At 38.4% G+C, this 18,746-nt stretch overlaps 1 protein-coding gene across 2 annotated transcripts in view; it reads left to right on the forward strand.

Moving 5' to 3' along the window:
* SORCS1 (sortilin related VPS10 domain containing receptor 1) overlaps positions 1–18,746 on the forward strand; it is a 268,735-nt gene that overhangs the window by 69,132 nt on the left and 180,857 nt on the right. For both annotated transcript variants that reach the window (XM_042818167.1, XM_042818168.1), the window contains exon 2: positions 17,137–17,204. In XM_042818167.1, coding sequence (XP_042674101.1) covers positions 17,137–17,204 — 68 coding nt within the window. The remainder of the gene's footprint in view (positions 1–17,136; positions 17,205–18,746) is intronic.

The raw sequence follows: 18,746 nt of genomic DNA on the forward strand, positions 1-18,746 counted from the left end.
TGGTGAAGTGCTTCCTTGGGGGAACTCTGGCTGGTCAGTGCAGACAGGCAAGCAGAAACTTGGATGAACCTTAAACTCTGGGTAACATCTCAAGATAAGCTGACAAAATAGTTCCACTGATATTTTTTTCCATCAAAAATATTTTCAGTAGTATTCAGAAGATGTGTATGTTTTGACTTAAAAACTCTGCTCTGAATTGTAACACCTGATATTTGAGAAAATTTTCTCCTTCCTGTTGTATGGTTGTTTTTTTCGTTTGTTTTCCTGTGGGAGCTTCCCAACTTTTACTATTGTATTTTCCTAATTTTATCTTATACTGCTTGATGGAAGGGAAGATAAGAAAAACTGAAGGTGGGCAAAGCACAGAGACTTTCTTCTGTTTCCTACAAGTAATAAGGCTGTCATTTGATATGAAATACAGATTTTTGTTCATATCATCTTGCCCTTTCCCTCTCCCCTTCAGAAACAATAAAAGCAAACCTCAACCACCAGGACAAACCACAACAAGAACTCTAGTGAAATTTCTCTTCATAGAGATGGAAGGAGGGAACTATGTTACTCAGCTTTGCTTTTATAGAACAGAAGCAATAGTTTGCACCTGTTTCAATGCAAGGTGCTTGTCACCATAAGACTAAACTACTTGAAAATGGCAAGGTGGTAATGGCCTTAAGTAGCAGCAGAGGAGGCTCAGATTGCGTATTAGAAACAGTTTATTCTCAGGGCAGTGATGCATTGGCACAGGCTGCTTAGGGAGGTGGTGGAGTCACCATCCCTGGAGGTATTCAAGAACCATGGTACACAGATTGCAAAATACGTAAAGGCAGAAATTAGGATTTGGGTCCTCAGAAATTGAAAAAGAAGCAAGTGTCATTCAGCAAAATGTGGTATCTTTAGGCATTAACAATGTGTCTCCAGAATGCCAATTCTATTGGCCTTCCTATCTACAAGTCCTTCAGTATCAACCACTGTAAGCTTTAGGGCCAGATTAAAAACATAATAATAATGGAAAATGTTGATCACTGTATAAACAACATGCTCATGCAGTGCCATGCTTAATTTGTGCATGGAATTAATGTAATTGCTTGTGCAAGCTGGGTAATTGGGTGTGGAAATTACAACCATTTGCCCAAGCTGCAATGGAAGTCAGTTGTTCTTTGTTTACTTAGTGGCCTTTTCTACTTTGGAGCGTCTGATCTCAGTCGCACTGATTGCTCTTTGTAGCAGCACATTATCTTCACAAGTCCATTGATGGTGAGCACAGTGGCTGGAAAGGAAAACTCAAAACATGGGAGAGATCTTCACCTAAATAACCAGTGCTGCTGAACAGGGAGCTGCTCCCTTCTGTCCTGCCTGTTTGCACAAGTGCTCCCAACTAAGAGAAGGAAAGGCAATTCCTCAAGTAGCTTTAGCTAATTTAACTCCTAACTTGTGAATGATGCTGGTATTTGTGTCTGATATTAAATTGGTCTGAAGGTAGTTCTGTTTTGTTTTTGGTATGGAGCTGGAACTATACGTGATCTTTGAGGTCCCTTCCAACTCAAGCAGTTCTATAAAGACAAATGTCAATGTGGTGCAAATCTCCCAAGAGACTCATTCCCTGGGAAGGAGCATTACAAGGTTTGCAGAGATGCTTGGAGTGATACAGGGGATTCTCAGGTGCAGAGGCATGGAGCGGCTCTTTGTGCCATCCAGCATTTCCAGTGCTGCTGCTGGCTGGATTGAGCTGTGCTTTGTGCAACTGACAGCAGTCGTTGCATTAAGTTCATACCTTTCCCTTTGCCAGACATAGAGTTCTTGTCACTTTACTAGTTTGACAAGAGAAATAGCTTTGCTTTCTATATACAAAGGCAGTAAGGAAAAGGGAAAACTAGCAAGAAGAAACAACAGCAACAAACTCTTTGGCTTTGTATTTGACTCCAGGGTGTCTACTTTTTCCTAGCAGATTAGTATCAGTGGAGCAAACATTGCTTCATCTGTTTCTTTTTTAACAAAATGTTCTGGTTCATTTTGTGCTGATATTTTCTCCACCTTTTCAAACTGCTAGAAATTTTAATGTAGAGTTAACTCTGAATAACGTGCTTCCTCACAGAAGGAAATTAAAGCCAAAAAACCCGAGTTCATTCTTTGGGAAATAATGTCACACCTTCTGCCTGATACTGCTTTAATCATCTGTAAAAATGTTGAAGTGGTTTTTTTTTTTTTTTTTTTTTTTTTTTTTTTTTTTTTTTCTTCTCTATTGAAGAACATATTGGCTTAGAAAGAATAAAGCTAAGGTAGTTTTTATGGAAAGATATTACTGGTTTAACAACATGTCAATCACGGTTACAGCTGAGCAGTCTTTAATCTTTGGATGCATTTATGCAGTGGTAATCTTTAACATGATAGAAAGCTCATATTACTTATAGCTGAATTTTATTTTGGGCTGTCACAAGTGAATCTATAGAGCTGATACGTTTTCTGCTGGCTCTATCTTACTTTAGAAAAAGGAGAGGCTACTCTCTGGTGTAATTGTGACTTGGTATTGAATTTTCGCTATTAGAAAGAAAATCATAAGGACAGATTTTAGGTTTCTGAAACTTTTTCCAGACAGAAGATGGGTAAGTTTATTTGACTCCTCTTTGTGAGCTTTTTTGAGGTAACAGTTCTATCTTTTATTAACGCAAATGAGAAATCAAGCTCTCTTTTTCCTCAGAAAGCTACATGCATCCTTTCTGTAGAGTCAGACAATTCTTTTCAGGACAGCAAATGTTGCAAAACCAGTGGTGAAACTGAAGGTGCTCCTTACAGCATAGGTGCATGTAGTATTGCTTCCCCACTCACCTTCAACCATCAGAGATATCTTCTGTGTGTTGTAATAGCATCAGTGTCCTTTGCAAATTAGGAGGTAGTGTCTCTATTTTCTTCTAGAAGAATTTCATTTTTTCATGTTCAGTGTTTGTAGTACTCTATTTCTGTTGGGTGGGTAGCTTTCAAATGTATGTATTAAGTTTTTACTGCTGTGGGGAAGAAGAGTGAAAGCCTTTGGAGAGCTGAGCTTGCTGTTGCTGACTTTCATTCAGGTCTCTTGAGCTTAGTGCAGTTTGTGGGGTGGAAGAGTGCAGCCCGTGGGTATGTCATCCTTTTCATTTGGGCTTTCTCAGTTGTGTTTCTTTCTTGGTGAGGTAAATCTTTAAATGAAGGAAATTGGGAACAATAATTTATGTTGTTCTTTTGCTTTCTATTGGCTAAAGACCTAGCCCTTGCAGTTCCTACCACCCTGGCAGTGATAATTACCACTGCTCTATTGGAAACCTATAGTATATGGACCAGTTTCTGTCTTGTACCTCTTTAATCATCTAGAGAACATGAATAGCTGATGTTGCTTATAGCATAACACTGACTACTTGATTAACAGCAAGGCAAGGGAGAAAGCTAATAAGCTTCTTCACTTACTAAGCTTTATGGAAAACCATAGCAGAGAATAAAGGTGGTAGGTGACATTGTAAGACTAATTTTCTTCTCTTAGATCTATTTATTCAGTTTTACTTAGCTCAAAGGCAAAAATATAGAAATACCATTCTCCCTGAGAACAGGTGTTGAGCAAGCACGAGGTGGTAGGAAAAATGGAATGTGATTCCCTAGCGGTTCACATGTCAGATGTGAAACAGTAGTCAGAGGGAATGGAATATGAAGCTTTGTTCTGTATCTGTGTCTTGAAAAATGGCTGACACTAAGTGTATGTCAAATTAGTTTAGTAGATAGGGCAGTGAGCTGGTGAGAAGGCTGAAAGCTTCTGCTGGAAGTGGTTCAGAAGGATTCTCTGCTATAGCATGCAAATCCATGACATTTTTCTAGTGGCTTTTTGAATGGGGTGGGGAAGGGTGGAGGTAATGGTTTGTAGGTAGAAAATAATATCTAACTTTGGTTCAAAATTCATCTCTCTAAAGTCCTGTCCTAATTGAGGTCAAGGTCAGATTCGTATACTGTAGGATGATGTTTAGTGAGATTGAGTAGAAAGATCATTGGGCTAATAATTGGGAATGCAAAGCTGGAAAATAAATATAGTGTAAGTAGGAGAGAGATACTTAACTGAAGGTTTACATGCGTTGAGTTGTACTGTTTGTACAAAAGGACTATCTGAGGGTAGATAAATGATTTTCAAACTACTAAGAAATGTCAAAACCAATGCTCTAATTTTTCCAGATTCTCTGTGACTTGCCAGTGCTTTAGGTATTTGTATTCCCTATCAGACTTTAAGGTAGGAGTCTTGTCCCTAGAGCTAAGTATCAGTACTTCTGGATTTGCAGGAAGGAGCTTATGCACTGCTAGCATCCTATGGAAGGACACCCAACAGAATTCTGAAATTCTCAAAGGAGTTCTAAGTTATTTCATCCAGTGTTCACTGTTATATTTGTTCAGCTGATGAAGCAACACACTTCTCTGCAGTGTGCTGAGAGGAACCAACCATTTATAGGTGCTACACAGTTCAGGCAAGGTGGCCTATTTTGTTGGTAAATCCTAACAGGAATTAAAAAAAAGCCAAACCACATAAGAATTTTGAAAGTGGCAGTTAATGTTAGAATTTCTATTTTAACAACCTTAATAAGGGCTATGGCAAAACAAAGAGGAAATCAGGGTGTGTAGGCTAGTTCCAGGTTAAAGGCAATATCCTTTAAGGAAATCTTCACTGTACCTGCATGTTTGTTTTTCTTTAACATGAGATCCAGAGGTTTGGTTCAGAGCATGGCTAAAGGAATTGACAAGGGAGCTTGTGCTTTTTTGTTATTAGGAACAATTTCAGTAATGAGAATGACCAGTACTGTTTCTCATCATGTCCAAGTACAAAAGGACATCTAATTCCATAAGTAAATAAATAAATCAGCACTGTTGCACCTGGAAGACAGCATTAACTGGTTGCCCGAAAGTAAATAAATAAATCTGGGATTTGGGTGCTGTAGTTCAGGTATTGATTTTCTACCCAGCAGCATTTGTTCTTGATTCATTTATTTATTTATTTATTTTGCCTTCTACTGACTGAGGAAGTCAAGAACTGTTTTGGCTTTTCATGTCAAAAAGACCCCATGAAACTTTAAGTAGTGTGTATGTATATGTGTGGGTATATATATGTATAGTAATGTGAGAATATCTTCCACCACATTCTGCTTAATGTTAAATGAAGAGGATGAAGAGAAATTGAGACCACCAGTCACTTGGGAACTACACTGCACTTTCTGCCAGAGACGTGAAGATATTGGTAGAAGGCAGCTTAGGTTTGTTATCCTCCAGATAATGGGATCTTAGTCATACATCTTAGTGGGTTAATAAGATTTTAATTATTGTGCATTGGTTTGCAGTATGCTTTTTTTTCCCTCCCCTTTTGAATTGGATACCTGCTTGATGAAATGTGTGCCAGGGGAAAGATGAGATGAAATGAAGCGCAAGCTGCCATTCTATCCCTTAATTTTAAGAAAGAAGCCCTCTACAAGAGACGTGTGCCTTCCTTTTTTCTTTTTCCTCTAAATTTCTTTCTTGATGGTTAAGGACTCCCAGATCAGAATGTCTTGTAAATACGAAGTCTTGATTGTTTCTCTTTCATTTATCCTTTTTTTTTTTTCCTTTATCCTCCTTCTTATCCTTGTCATTCTTCCTTGCCATGTTCAGGCTGTTCTTTCTATCCTTCATTCCTTAATGGGAAACCTCTACTTTCTACAGGCCTTAATTCTCCCTGCTGTCTCCCCCAGTATAGTGTAAAAAAAGTTGCAAGAGAAACATGAGACTGGCATTAAAAAAAAAAATAATTATTATTTCTTTATTTTAATGTGAGTAGGCTACCATTTTGGTTACATTTGGTTTGCTGAAAGTTCCTCGGGCCTAATGCCTTCCCTGCAGATATTTGGTGTTAATATGTCTTAGTTATAATTGTTGTGTTTTGATCTAAGATGGAATCACTGCCTTCTGTTAGGCTTCCTGTGAAGGATATGGTAATAAAAACCAAAAGTGCTTTGAGTGCTGTGGAGGTAAATACTGGATACCTTTCTCATGTATGTGTGGTATGGGTTAATACAAATTACTGCTTGTACAGCTGATTTGCTCTTTTGACCTGGAGGATCTGCAACAGGCTTTCTGTCCCACATGTTTTTATCCTCTAGCCAGTCCTGCTTTACACTTCAGCTTTGTGTGTGTGGTTCTGCTGTAAGATCAGCAGAAAGAAAATGAGCTGACAATTTTACATGAAGGGGATTCCATTAATCAGGTAGATGTGTCTTCCTGTCAGAATACAAAAAAGAACATCCCATAACTGAAGTTTTAATAATGGTCTTGTTTGCTAAAATGGCTGGGGTTGAAGGGTCTAATTTAGAATATGTCTCACTTGAGCAAGTTGTTTCTGAGTCCTCTTTTTGATGAAATACAGCAGTTTTCATTCTGACTGCATCAACTTGCTCTATAGAATATAGAGCCCTGGTGAGAATAGACTTTCAACAGGAATTTATATCCCAAGTCTGAATTGTGTGCTTTATTTCTGTTATCACCCCTAAGTGCTTGTTGAGGGATTAGTTACATCTTACCATGTGAAGTTCCTTAAGTTCCGTAAACAAATGAAACCTTTGTGTCTGGGTTCGAGGAGTATGCTGAGACACAGTTTAACAGCTCTTTGGGAGGAAGAAAAGAGATAAAGTGGAAAAATGAAGAATTCATGACCTATTAACTGTTACAGTTTCCCACCTTGAATTATTGACAACATATGACATTATAACCTAACAAATTACTGTCTGTAAACAGCTCAGAAAATATGACCTTTGCATTACAATTGGTCTCAAGATGCCTTCCAGCTTATTACGAACAGCTGCTGTTGGCATATTTTGTTGCAGCTGAAGTGGGTGAAAGAATGCAAGGAACTGAAAAACTTCTTACATAATCAGAGAAATCACGTACTAAAAAATATACTGGGTAATGGCTGAAATGTCACTTTGACTGGGTTCAATCCTTTGGAATTTTGGGCGTCACCTGATTTTCTTTGATGTACTGAAGAAACACAACTAGTTGAAGTTATTTGCCCTTACGTTCTGCCTTCTGCATTCTCTAGCAAACAATGATTCTGTTCATAGATGTTTAAAAAAAAAAAAATCATACGTTGTTATAATTTTCCCACTTGACTGTAATAGTGAGTGAAAGCTGGGTGACTGGTACATTTCAGTTTTCAATGGAAAATCAAGTGCACTAATTAGGCTGATGAAATCCTGGCAAGAAGTATTCACTCCCTGCCTTCCATAACAAACTTCTAAGCTCTATATGCTTGATATGTATATATATATGTGAGCCAACCTACATAATAGAATAGTTGTTAAGAGTGATAAATGAGTGATTTCAGAGCACTTTTGGGACCTAAAGATGAAATGCACGTCGTAAGTTTCACCACCCCTGTTGCCCCAGGATGGAAGTTTTACTTCTTCCTTCCCTGGGGTAAGAGGAAGCAGTTATTCAAGAATATCATCCTTATCTCTATGTAGCTGCCTCGTGGTCATGCAACATCATTCAATAATTCTGTCAAGTAGTATCTTTTGCTTGTGGCAGAGTGCTAAGCAGTGATTTATTACTTGAATACACATTGCTTGAAAGTGATTTGCTTAAACAACACTAAAGCATTAAATTATTCATTACATTTTAACGTTTCACTTTTATATGATGCAGTAAACTCCAAAATAAGCACTCATTAATCCTATTTTTTCTCCTTTCCCTACAACCCTTAGTCTTCTACCAGGACAGTTCCTTCCCAATGAAAGTCGTCCAGTTTCAGCCTTTATCACAGTTTCTGAAATTTTTCCTTTTCATTCTTTCCTCAGACAGAGCTGAGTGAATTACATTCAAGTGGGGGGCCTGGATTAGTGTTTTTGGGAAACAGTAAATGTGTTTGGAGCTCATTAGAATTTCTGAATTGTTCAGAAACCTCAATGTCTTAACCAGGAAGACACCACTGTAATTAAAGCTGGGAAAGAAGGATCCTGATGGTGGTATTTTTTCCATAAAGTCTTTTATCACACGCTTCTGTTTCTGTGAGTGCTTAGTGTTGTCTTATAACTGGCAGTGGCTATGGTCGAGCCTTAGTTGGTATGTAAGATCAAGTGCTTAAGAAACTCTTGAAGGAAGTTTTCATTTGTAGACGCAGGCTTTCCGTGTTTGCTTTAGGAATGTGCTTGTCAGCACTTAAAATCTTAGTCCATTGGCAAAGCCCAGAGCCTTGTGAAAGGCTCTGAGTGTTTCAATAGTGGTCCAGAAGCAGGACAGCAAAGTGCTTTTCTGCAGCTGAACCTTTCATCTTCATTGGGCGTCCACTCTAAATCACTAGCAGCAGCTGCATGTTTAAGCAAGAGCTGTTGATTGACAGCAAATACAATAGAGTGTAAGAGAAGACATTTCCTTCCAGGTGACATAGGGCTTCACCCTACTCTGGTCTCAATTCTGAAACAATCCCCCAGAGGCCTCTGTAGGTATTCAGTGAAATGAATAAGCAGAAGACTTCATCTCCCTCTTGAAACATGAACAGAGCTCTCATGCTAATAGCTTTTAAACATCAATGCAGTTACAGCGTGTAATTGATTCTCTTCATAGTAACTTTTTTCTTCTGAAATGAAATCTTGTATCTTTTTAAACTATTTGTCCTTGTATTAAAACATTTCAAAATGGCAAGCAGTTGCTTTCACTTGGTTTTTTGTCCTCCTTCCTCTCTTCTCTGCCTCCCTCTGCAACTGGAAGAAAATTTATTATTGCGTTTACTTTGGAACCTGAATATATAATATTCCTTTTTAATTTTTTTGTCTCTTTAGTTTATTAATCACATGAGGAGATGCTCAGAAATATTTCTGTGAAACTGAATCTGAATGGAAGGGAAATTTGTCAAAACAGATTTAAATGTTGAAGAGGGGGTGAGGAAAGTTTAAAACACAATGAAATTTGTATCCCAAATTATTCAGCTTGTTAATGGTTAAGATTTTTTTTTTTTTTTTTTTTTTTTTTTTTTTTAACATATTAGGCATATGTTTGGTCACTTCCAGAGCAAGGAGAAGCAGCAACTCACTGTCTTGAACTCTGTGTTTTTATTTACTACAGAAACATGATTTCTCTTACTCTAATTTGGTAGTAGTCTTTTAATTATTTTTAGACTGTAACAAATTTCTATTTCATCTAGATGACAAGCATAAGGACTGGGCAGGCTGTCTTTGAAAGATCTTGGACATATGCCTCACTTTTCTTCTCTTTGTTCTAAGTCATACTGTCTCCTCTAAAAGCTGTCTGCATGCCAGGGACATCTGAAAGCTGAGTGAAATAGAGTCTGCTGAGGGAACAGCACGGAGCTGTATCAAGGGATATTCAGACTGGGTATTAGGAAATGGTTCTTCACCAGAAGGTGGTGGGTATGGCATTGAGTTACTGGAGTTCAAGAAGCATTTGGACAGTGCTCTCAGACGTATGGTTTGTATTTGGGGAAGTCTTTTGTGGGTCCCTTCCTTACTTGGGGAAGATCACTAACCCATGATCTTGCTCTGTAGATTCAATTGTACAACACAAATAATAGAAATACCTGTATCCGTAGTTGCTAAGTGAATATCTTGCCTACAGGTGGCTCTTAGAGATGTTAAAAATGTGAAGAAGTACAGATTTGGAGAAATTCATGAAGGCTAAAGCTACCTATGTTAGCAATAAGAACAAAAGACTTGTATTATTTCATCATATTCCTTCTCCAACACCAGCTAAAACTGTGTGCCTGGGAAGGGTGTAAGACTTGCAGAAACACTGTGTTATATATTAACTTATGTATTAAGCTGACCTCAGTACACATCTGTTCCCTGAACTCCTGTCTCACTTGGAACTGAGACAAGATTTCTGTATCTGGAGCATACAACAAAAGGCGTTTCCAAACTTATTTGTACATAACTTCTGAACCTGCTTTCCTTCATCTTGTGCACTAAATAAGAGGAAAATCAATTCAGGACATTTACGACTTTATAGGTGTCTTTTATATCTCCTTTACTGTTTTGTCCTCAGATTCAGTTTGAGGCTTTTTTTTTTTTTTTTTTTTTTTTTTTTAAGTCATTCAACATCTTTGATCATCTATACTGGCTTTATCTGATCCTTTTATTATTAGACACACTGACTGCAATAGTTTTTGAATTAGGAAGAGTGTGATTTGCTTATTGCAGAGGGTTAATAGGGGGACACATTATCCTCAGCGAGGCTAATTTTAATTCTTTCTCTATACACTTCTGCTATCACCTCCTGTCATAGGTGAGATTGTGGGCAACATTTTTTTTTATGTCCATTGAAGTATGCAGAAAAAATGGATTTTTACTTTACTGATTCTTTATAATAAAGATTGATGAAGAAGCCAGGAGTCAGTTGTCCAGGTGTGGAAAAACATGGTTTTCTTTCTCTGTCCTTGTGCTTTCCCTGCCTTTCTTTGCCTGATCATCTGCAACTCATGAAAAGCAAATCGCTGTTCATATTTTCACAGTTCTTGGCACTGGCCTAGTTGTTAGAGACCTTGATACTTGCTGACTGGTATAAAATTGCCAAATAACAATAATATGAAGGACAAGATTTGTACCAGTAATTTGCCCCAGATAATGAGTTCCCTAGAGTTTCTTTTTTTATTCATGAGCAGCCTGTAAAATTCTTAGTCATGAATTATTTAGACTTGCTTGTGAATTTCTTTGAAAACATTTCCTTACATAGATTCTGCACCAGAGTACTCATTGAGAATATTACTGTGTTTTGGTGGCTTCCTGTCTTTCTTTTCTGTTGGAAAGTTGTACGTTGTAGTGAGAAGGTAGGAGGAGGGGAAAAGATGGGAACTGTACAATTATTTGGACTAAATGCTGCATCCTCTGACACACTGAAGCCTAGCCAGAGAAACATGGGTTATTAATGCATAGTGCATAAGAAAGCTTCAAGTGTTGTAGCTTCGTGCTTAATTATAGCAGACCAGCAAGCTTGTGGAAACTTAATTTAGTGCTTCTTTGTTACTGACTTATGTTCCTGCTAAGTAGATGATGGAAAGGATCTCCTGATTTTAATGAGGAATTCATGGATCACTGCACATTGAGGTGTACTTAAACTGTCTTGTTCGTGTCTGTCTGTTTGTTTCTCTTCCCAAACTGTTGTGATTTTGAAGATCAGGAATTGCTCCAACAGGATTCAATCTGCCTGGCATGGTTTTAGGTCAATGTAGAGGTAGTACTGTAAGAATCAGACCGAGAAGCTATAATGTAAAAGCTGTTAAAAATTTGATTGTGTTCTTCTGTTTGAAAAATCTCCATCAGCATGGAGCTCTAGAAGTTGCTTGTTTTCATTTAGTACCCTGTTGTGCTGTGTAAAATGGAAAGCATTTGGAGAGAGAACCTGGGGATGGTGATGAAAATACAGCTGAAAAAATGTATCCAAGATGAGAGAGGCTCTGTTGGTATAAATTAGATTGAGTTGCAATGTCAGACAGATCATTTTGCACTGTGGGTCTTTAATAATGATGATCAGACTTTAAACACCATGATTGTTCTAGTCTGCATCCATGTTTAGCCTAGCTTGAGTGCAGCCACATTTTTTTTTTTTTTTTTTTTAACCATCGTGTTCACATGCTGTTCCCAGGAGTAAATTTGCAGTTGTGAATAGTGCAAAGCATTATACACCTTGTGTGCTATTAGAATTCTGTGCAGCTGGGGCAGGAGCCAGCTCACTGTGGGGCTGGCTTACTTTCTGGACGCACAACAGAAGCAACAGCTGAATCATGTGGCCACAGATAACAGCTATCAAGTCCTTTCTGTTGTGTTATGGACATGATCATCAGTGTGAGTCTTTCAGTGCCACCCTGGCCAGCTAGTTCAGCACGGAGAAAAGTCTACTTAGATGTAATCCTTGTGTTAAGATTGGAACAAGTACTGCAGTTAAGGATGATCTGTGGCCAATATTCTGTGATAGCCTTACTAGGTTTATTTGATAGAAGCTGGAAACAAGGTCTAAATGGAGATTTAAGCTAATATTAAATTAGGTCAGTAGTGTAAGGAAGGATAGGGTGAGACTGTGTAGACCAGCTAAACCAAGCTAGGTCTGGGAAACATTTAGCCATGCTTACCATGCAGTTTCTCTTGGAGTTGCAAATATCTGTCATGAGTATCTTCACAGAGTAGTATTTTTAGTCCAACCACTGATTTCCATCTTAAACCTGCAGATACGCTTTCACGTCCTGAGTCTAAAAAGCAATCAGAGTTCAGGAATTATTAACAAAGTACATTTTCTTTGAAAATACTGTTTTGAATTAAGGTGGGTTCCACTTACATTCCTACAGTATCTAGTTCTTGCTAGAATAGATGTGGGGAAATGGTTTCCTTTGGGAAAGGGCTATCTAAGTTCAAGTACCTCTTCTGTCAGTCAGTCAATTCTCAGGTGAGTGTGCTAAAACACTGTGCCTTCTGTCCTGTTATCTCCTGGGGCTTTTTCACTTTCCGTAAAGAATTCAAAAAAGCAAACATTCTTAGGGCTATACCATGGTTAGTATGATCACTGGGGATGCAATAAACCCACGATCAAATCTTTTCTGCTCTTGGCTGTTAGCACAGAAAATGAAGACGATTTCTATTTCTATGCCTGTTATGGCAGAAAATCCTACTTCAAATGCTGCTTTTAATGAAGAACAGAATAGTCTTGCATTTCTGTGCAGTTGGAAGAGGCAACCATATTCAAAGCAAAGCTGGCGTAAGACTGTATTTTAGCTTCCTTTTATTGTGGCTCTAGTTTTCTTGTTAGGTTGTATGGATTGGTAAGTGATAAGGAAGGGGGGAGAAAAAGAATCTCAGTGAAAAGAGAAAAAAAAAAAAAAAGAAAGCAAAACAACAAAATGCAACAAAGGAGGAAATTTTTTTTTTTTTAAAAAAAGGGTGAGACAGTACTTTTCATTTCATTACTCTTTCTTCACAGCCATATTCTGACATTTAGAACAACATAATATGCATGTCTCTGTTCATTAGGTTCCTCAGTACTACATGGTGACAGCCACAGAGGAAGGAAAAACATGAAAATAAAAAGGAACAATCTTCAACATGAACTAACCTTTGCAGGCTAAATAACAAAGAAATGAAAGCAGCAAAAACAGCAAAGGAGAAATACATTTTCTGAAAGAGTAAACATAACGGAAATCATGGCCTTGAATTAAGTTATTCAAATAACTTTGTAAAGGGGAAAAGAGAATATTGAACCCGAGGCAAAAATAACTAATTTTCTGCCCAATGACTTGTTTGTTTTGCGTGTGTATCTTTGAGATCTATTACTGATGTTTGAATCAGAGCAAATAACACAAGAAGTCTGCTGAAACTAGGGAGAGGTATAAAGATGAGCAGGAGCTGATACAAATCCACAGAAGTGGAAAAAGCTCCTGTAGGAAAGCCTGTCTATATTCTGGAAACAGGATATTTATGTGATTATATCTAAGCTATTGCATAGCAAACTGGTGTGTGTGTGTATGCTGCAACATAGTGTCAAATAGTAATATTAGCTTAGAAATATTAAATATTGGGGGCTGTATCCTAATTTTACTAAGAGGTCAAGATATAGCAATATTACTTTGGATTCTAATGGTATAAGCTGCAATGAGCATGTTTTGATGGATCAAGGAGTACTTCTGATTGCAGGATAATTGTTAGAGCTATATATAAAGAAAAGCATGATGAAATACAATTTTTCACAAATTAGTACAGGAGAACATACAGTACTCTGAGATGATGTGGATTTCACTGAAATTTCTGAGTGAAACAAAAAAGAACAAGAAAGATGTCAGCTCTCTGGAGGTGGAAAATTTTGATTTTTCTTTTTTGCCACTTGTTATAATTTTTATCATATTCTTTTGGGGATATCGATTACACTTTGTTTCAAATGAGGAAATTAAAATTCTCAATTAAATTTTCTTTCCTGGAAATTTGGAGATTTGTGACTTTCCCTCAAAGCTGGGGAGAAAAAGTAAAAATGTGTAACTTCTGACAAGTAAATCTGTTTGACACTAGTGTAATTGCATATTGCTGATTGTATTAATCCATAAAAGTAGGCTTAGTTCTAATTCTTGGGATTACAGGTGGGGAAAGTGTGTCTCTTCAGACTTTTCTGTGATTTTTCCCAAGATCACCTCAACTAGTGGCAAAGGATTGAGGAAATTTCTTATTTTCTCTTCCAAGTTTCTGTGCCTTATATCTTCAGGTCTGCCTCTAAAACTACCAGATGTCAAAATATTCAGTGAGGAATATTCTTTGGTCTTTTAAGTCTGAATTTCCTCTGGCAAGCAAAGCATGAGTGTGCCAAGAAAAGATGAGGCTTGGAAAAAGATATAAGCAAATTTCTGTAACTGTCCAGCTGCTTCATAGATCAAGGAAGTCTGAAAGCTGAAGGTAGATGCAATTCCCACATCATATGGAAGGTCTCTATTCTGCTGGCACTGAAACTTTTCACTGACTTGACTGTTATCTTCATCAGGAGAGCAGTTATTTAGAAAGGTCTTGCATGCTTTCATGCTCACACCCCTTTCCTCTTCCTTTACCTTTTTCCCTCTTAATTTTTTATTTATTTGTTAAGCAGGGAGTTTAGAGACTCATTCGGAGGAGTAAGGGATGGCAGTGATGTGGTCTGGATCTGGGAGTGCAGCTGCCTTGTTGTCACCAATTAGCATTCCTGGGAGGGAGGAGATTGAAATTTTAGCACTTACAAAGCCCTAATTGGCTTTGCAAAACGTATGTGACTGCTGCTGCTCTGCCATCTGCAGTTGGCACTGTGCACATTGGCCTTCCCTTCAAAGAGGTACCGTGCAGGCTGGCACCTCCTGGCTGCACGGCACTGGTGTTGGTGTGTTTTGTGGGACTGAGGGGACATCTAGGTCAAGGTTCTGACAGCTACAGGGATGATGGAGCAGAAGGGAGACATGGTGTTTTATATGCACTGTCATTAACAGCTCTCCTCAGGATCTCTGGGTAAGGCAGAAGTCACCATGAGGCTGTTTGAAGGGGATGTTTGTGTCAGTTCCCACTTTGTTGTGGGACTGTTATCATGGGGGTCATGGGAGGTTTGGTGTCAGTGGGCAGCACACCTGCAGGGGCCTTAAAATCTGGAGGCAGCTTGCTGCTGTGTGGCAGGGCTTGTAGGGAGCTATGTGAGGGATGCAACAACTTGGAGATAGAGCTAGAGTCACAAAAGGACTCAGAGCTGAGTTGGGCCTGGAGCTGCTAGGAGTCGGAGGCTGTGGTCTCAGCTCAGATATCTGCAGAGCCAATCCTTGTGCATTTCAGGCATCATGCACCTCCATGGGTCACTCCTCCATGTCCTCCATTTCTCTGTGGTGCTGTTTATTTATATGGTGTCACTAAGATGTCTTCTGCCTGCTGGGGTTTGTATTTTAATAGCCTGAGTTTCTAGGCAGTCATTTGTGGGTAACAGGATGAGGATCTCATTTTAGACGTAAAGCAATAAGTAGGCATGATGGAAGATAGAAAGCAGGAGATTAAAATGGAAGTGAGCAGGTAAAAAGGGAGGATGCTTTTCTTCTGGAGCTTGTCTTAGTAAACTGTTATTTTTTTCAACTATTTCTCCTGTCTCCCTTATCATCTGCATGTGACTCGTGTTTGTGCAGATTACACAGAATTGTAGGGGTTGGAAGGGACCTCTGAGGATCATCTTGTTCCACCACTCTAATGCAGGTTCCCTGCAGTAGGCTAAGTGTTCTGTCAACCTCAAAGTAAAGAAGTTTTTCTTTGGTTTATTTATCTTTGGGGGATTTAACCACTGTAGAAATGAAGAAATGTGCTTGTCGGATGTATATAATCTGTTCCTTAAACCTTTGCGGCAGCTATTTGTTTGCTTACATTCTCTGTATCCTTCTTTCATGTTGAATGTATTGGGTAAGAGCCAGTTCCTCATGTGGCTGGTTCAAGGTGTGTAAAAGGCAGGGCAGCTTTTACCATGATGAGGTCTGTTCCTTTCCTCTGCCGTGCTGGTGCTAGCTTTCACAGAGATTATAGGGACTGAATTTCCTCCAGTCCTTTATTTCTCTGCCAGATTAGTTGAAATTGGCTGATGAAAGTGAAAGTTGTCAAGGGAGTGGGGGGATGTGCATCTGAAGGCCTTGTTTCTTAGGAACCCAGGCTGGAAATAATAACACAGAGATATATAAATCAGGGTTTTTGTCAGATAAGAAGCATTGTGCCTCTTCAATTTACTGCAGTTTTAATGGGAAATGGAGGAGAAGATACACAGTGACCTGGCAGGGAGAAATGCAAAATAAATTAGTAGCAAAACTAACGGTCTGATAGTTTGTCCCAAATGTAGGTCTTGTTAAAAGAACCCATCATCTTGAAAGTCAGTTCATTAGAACATTAACAAAAGTGCAGGCTAAAATGTTTTGCTGGAAATTCTTTTTGCTAACATTGCCTTCATCCCCCTGGCAAAATAATTTTATTCTAGAAGTGTCTGTTTTGGCAGGAAGGGAAAAACTGTTTATGAAAAGAGCTAATAAAACTCCCAAACCTGGAAGCGTTTCCATTCTGTCTATGACTTCACCAAAGTCATAGAAATGTTGCTTATTAGAGACACTTGAAAGTCTCTAGTTCGATCTCATCCTCAAAGCACAGTTATCACCAGCTGTGGATAATGTCAGCCATGATTTTGTCCAATTATTTTGTCAGCCTCCAAGAGCGTAGAGGCTCTGCAGATATTCTGGGTGGCCTATACCAGTGATGATCTTTGCTCATGGAGATCTTTTCCTGATATCTAGTCTAAGTCTCCCTAGCCACAGTTGGATGATCATTTGCCTATTTTTTTTTTTAATTACCTGCCGAAGCAAAAGTAGTTTGAAGACAGACCAGTGGGTCGTATCCATGCACAGTTGTGAAAAGGATGAATAATTTCAGTTCTTACCAAACAGAGTAGAAAGCAGTGTACCACAGGAAGCAGAAATCACCTTGTATTCTGCAACAGTTTGTTTGCGAGTACTTCCTGTGTCAGTTTAGGCAAATATAACAATTAAGTCAGTTATTTTAAACACCCATTAAAGGAATCTTAAGTCCTCCCTGGGGTCATTTCACTTCTGTAAGTTTATAATTGTTTGAGACTAACCATAATTTCTTCTTTTGCCTTCAGGTGATTCTAATTCTGACAAAGCTATATGACTACAACCTGGGAAGCATCACAGAGAGCTCTCTTTGGAGGTATGGAGATAAATTGAGTTAATAATTACTGTCTTACCTTTTAAATAGGAGCAGACTGATACAATTCTTTTATTTAATTGGATTTTTTAAAAATTTGCTGGAAGGTTTGTGGTTAACCTCTCTTTCTTTTATTTTGTACTTGAAGATGAAGAAGCTGAAGTTTTGATTGTTTTTTTTCAAACAGATAACATATTTCACGAACCTGCTCTCATTTGATTTCCCCTTTTTTGTCTTATTCAGAATAAAATTTATCAGTTGGTTTATTTTTAGAAGAACTCAAGCTTATGTCCTTGTTTATTATGAAGAATCTTATGGCTGTCTACTGCCCAAACGATACTTCTGAAAAGTCAGTACTGCTAAGACTGGGAAACTATCTGTGATTAAAGTGGGCTCAAATAAGTATCACAGGTCTTTATTCAGAACTTGTAGTATTAGTACCAGATTTCAATGGATTTCAATCTGTGTGATTATGTCTGTTACAGTGATTTGTAAGGGATGCCTTGATACTTCAATGACTTTAAGACATATCCTGCACTCTGAACCAAAGGCAAGGATTTTCTTGTGGTCTATTTCTCTATGGTGTTATTTGGATCCAGTGAGGGCAGATGGTTTTTGTTTTTTTATGTATCTGAAAAATGGATCTAAGTTGTGTTTACTTCATAGTTCTTGTGGAAGCGTCAAGAGCCATAATAGGTAAAGGGAAATTTATCTTGTGGTTTGATTTACAAAGCATTGTTGGGCAGTCTGGGGAGATTTTATAAAGGCTGTTGATGGAGGTGGACTGACTACTGTTTCTCTCCCAACTGATGAAATAGCAAAACTTGTAGGATTTTTTCTAGCAATAGAAACATGCGGAATGATTAGCATTTTGTGATGCTGATTAAATTATTTCTTGTTGTGCTATGGAGATAATTAGACCTTCCTATTTTGTATAAATTGCTGGTAGGGGTTGAGGTCAAAAAGGATCATATTTCTCTACTGCCCTTTGCCTTGTCTGATATGCATGGTGAGGTGTCACAATGATTTCAAAAAGTAAACATATTGCATTTATGAATTTATTTATTCCCCCTAACTACCCTTAGCCATTTCTCCCTGAAAAATTAGTCATTGAGGAGAGCATGGTGTTTCACTCTGTGGAGACGCATCCTTCTCCATTGCTGACAGTGCTAAAAAATTATTTTTCTCTTGTGATGCAGTGCAGGATTGTGCTGAGGTTCTGGTTTAGGATTGAAAACAGAACAGCCACATCAGAGTGGAGAAAGTAACGCTAAAAGTGATGCATGAACTTGGGCAAAAAGTCTTGCCAATGAGCTTATGCTGTTTCCTGTTTCATAACTAATGTCTGTGAAGTTTGAATTTTACCATGCTTGAAAGGGGCAGATGTGCAGATGTCACTGAAGGATATACCTGGAACCTGCTTTGGCAGGGGGTTGAACTCTCGATCTCCTTCCAACCGCTATGATTCTGTGATTCTGTGATACCAGCATCTGGAAGTTTGTCTGTGTCACTAACCTACAGCTAGTGAGTGTAGAGCACTTTATT

The sequence above is a fragment of the Centrocercus urophasianus genome, unplaced genomic scaffold (genome assembly GCF_019232065.1).
Source record: "Centrocercus urophasianus isolate 14NV4802_14NV808 unplaced genomic scaffold, USGS_Curo_1.0 seq_17, whole genome shotgun sequence".
NCBI lineage: Eukaryota > Metazoa > Chordata > Aves > Galliformes > Phasianidae > Centrocercus > Centrocercus urophasianus.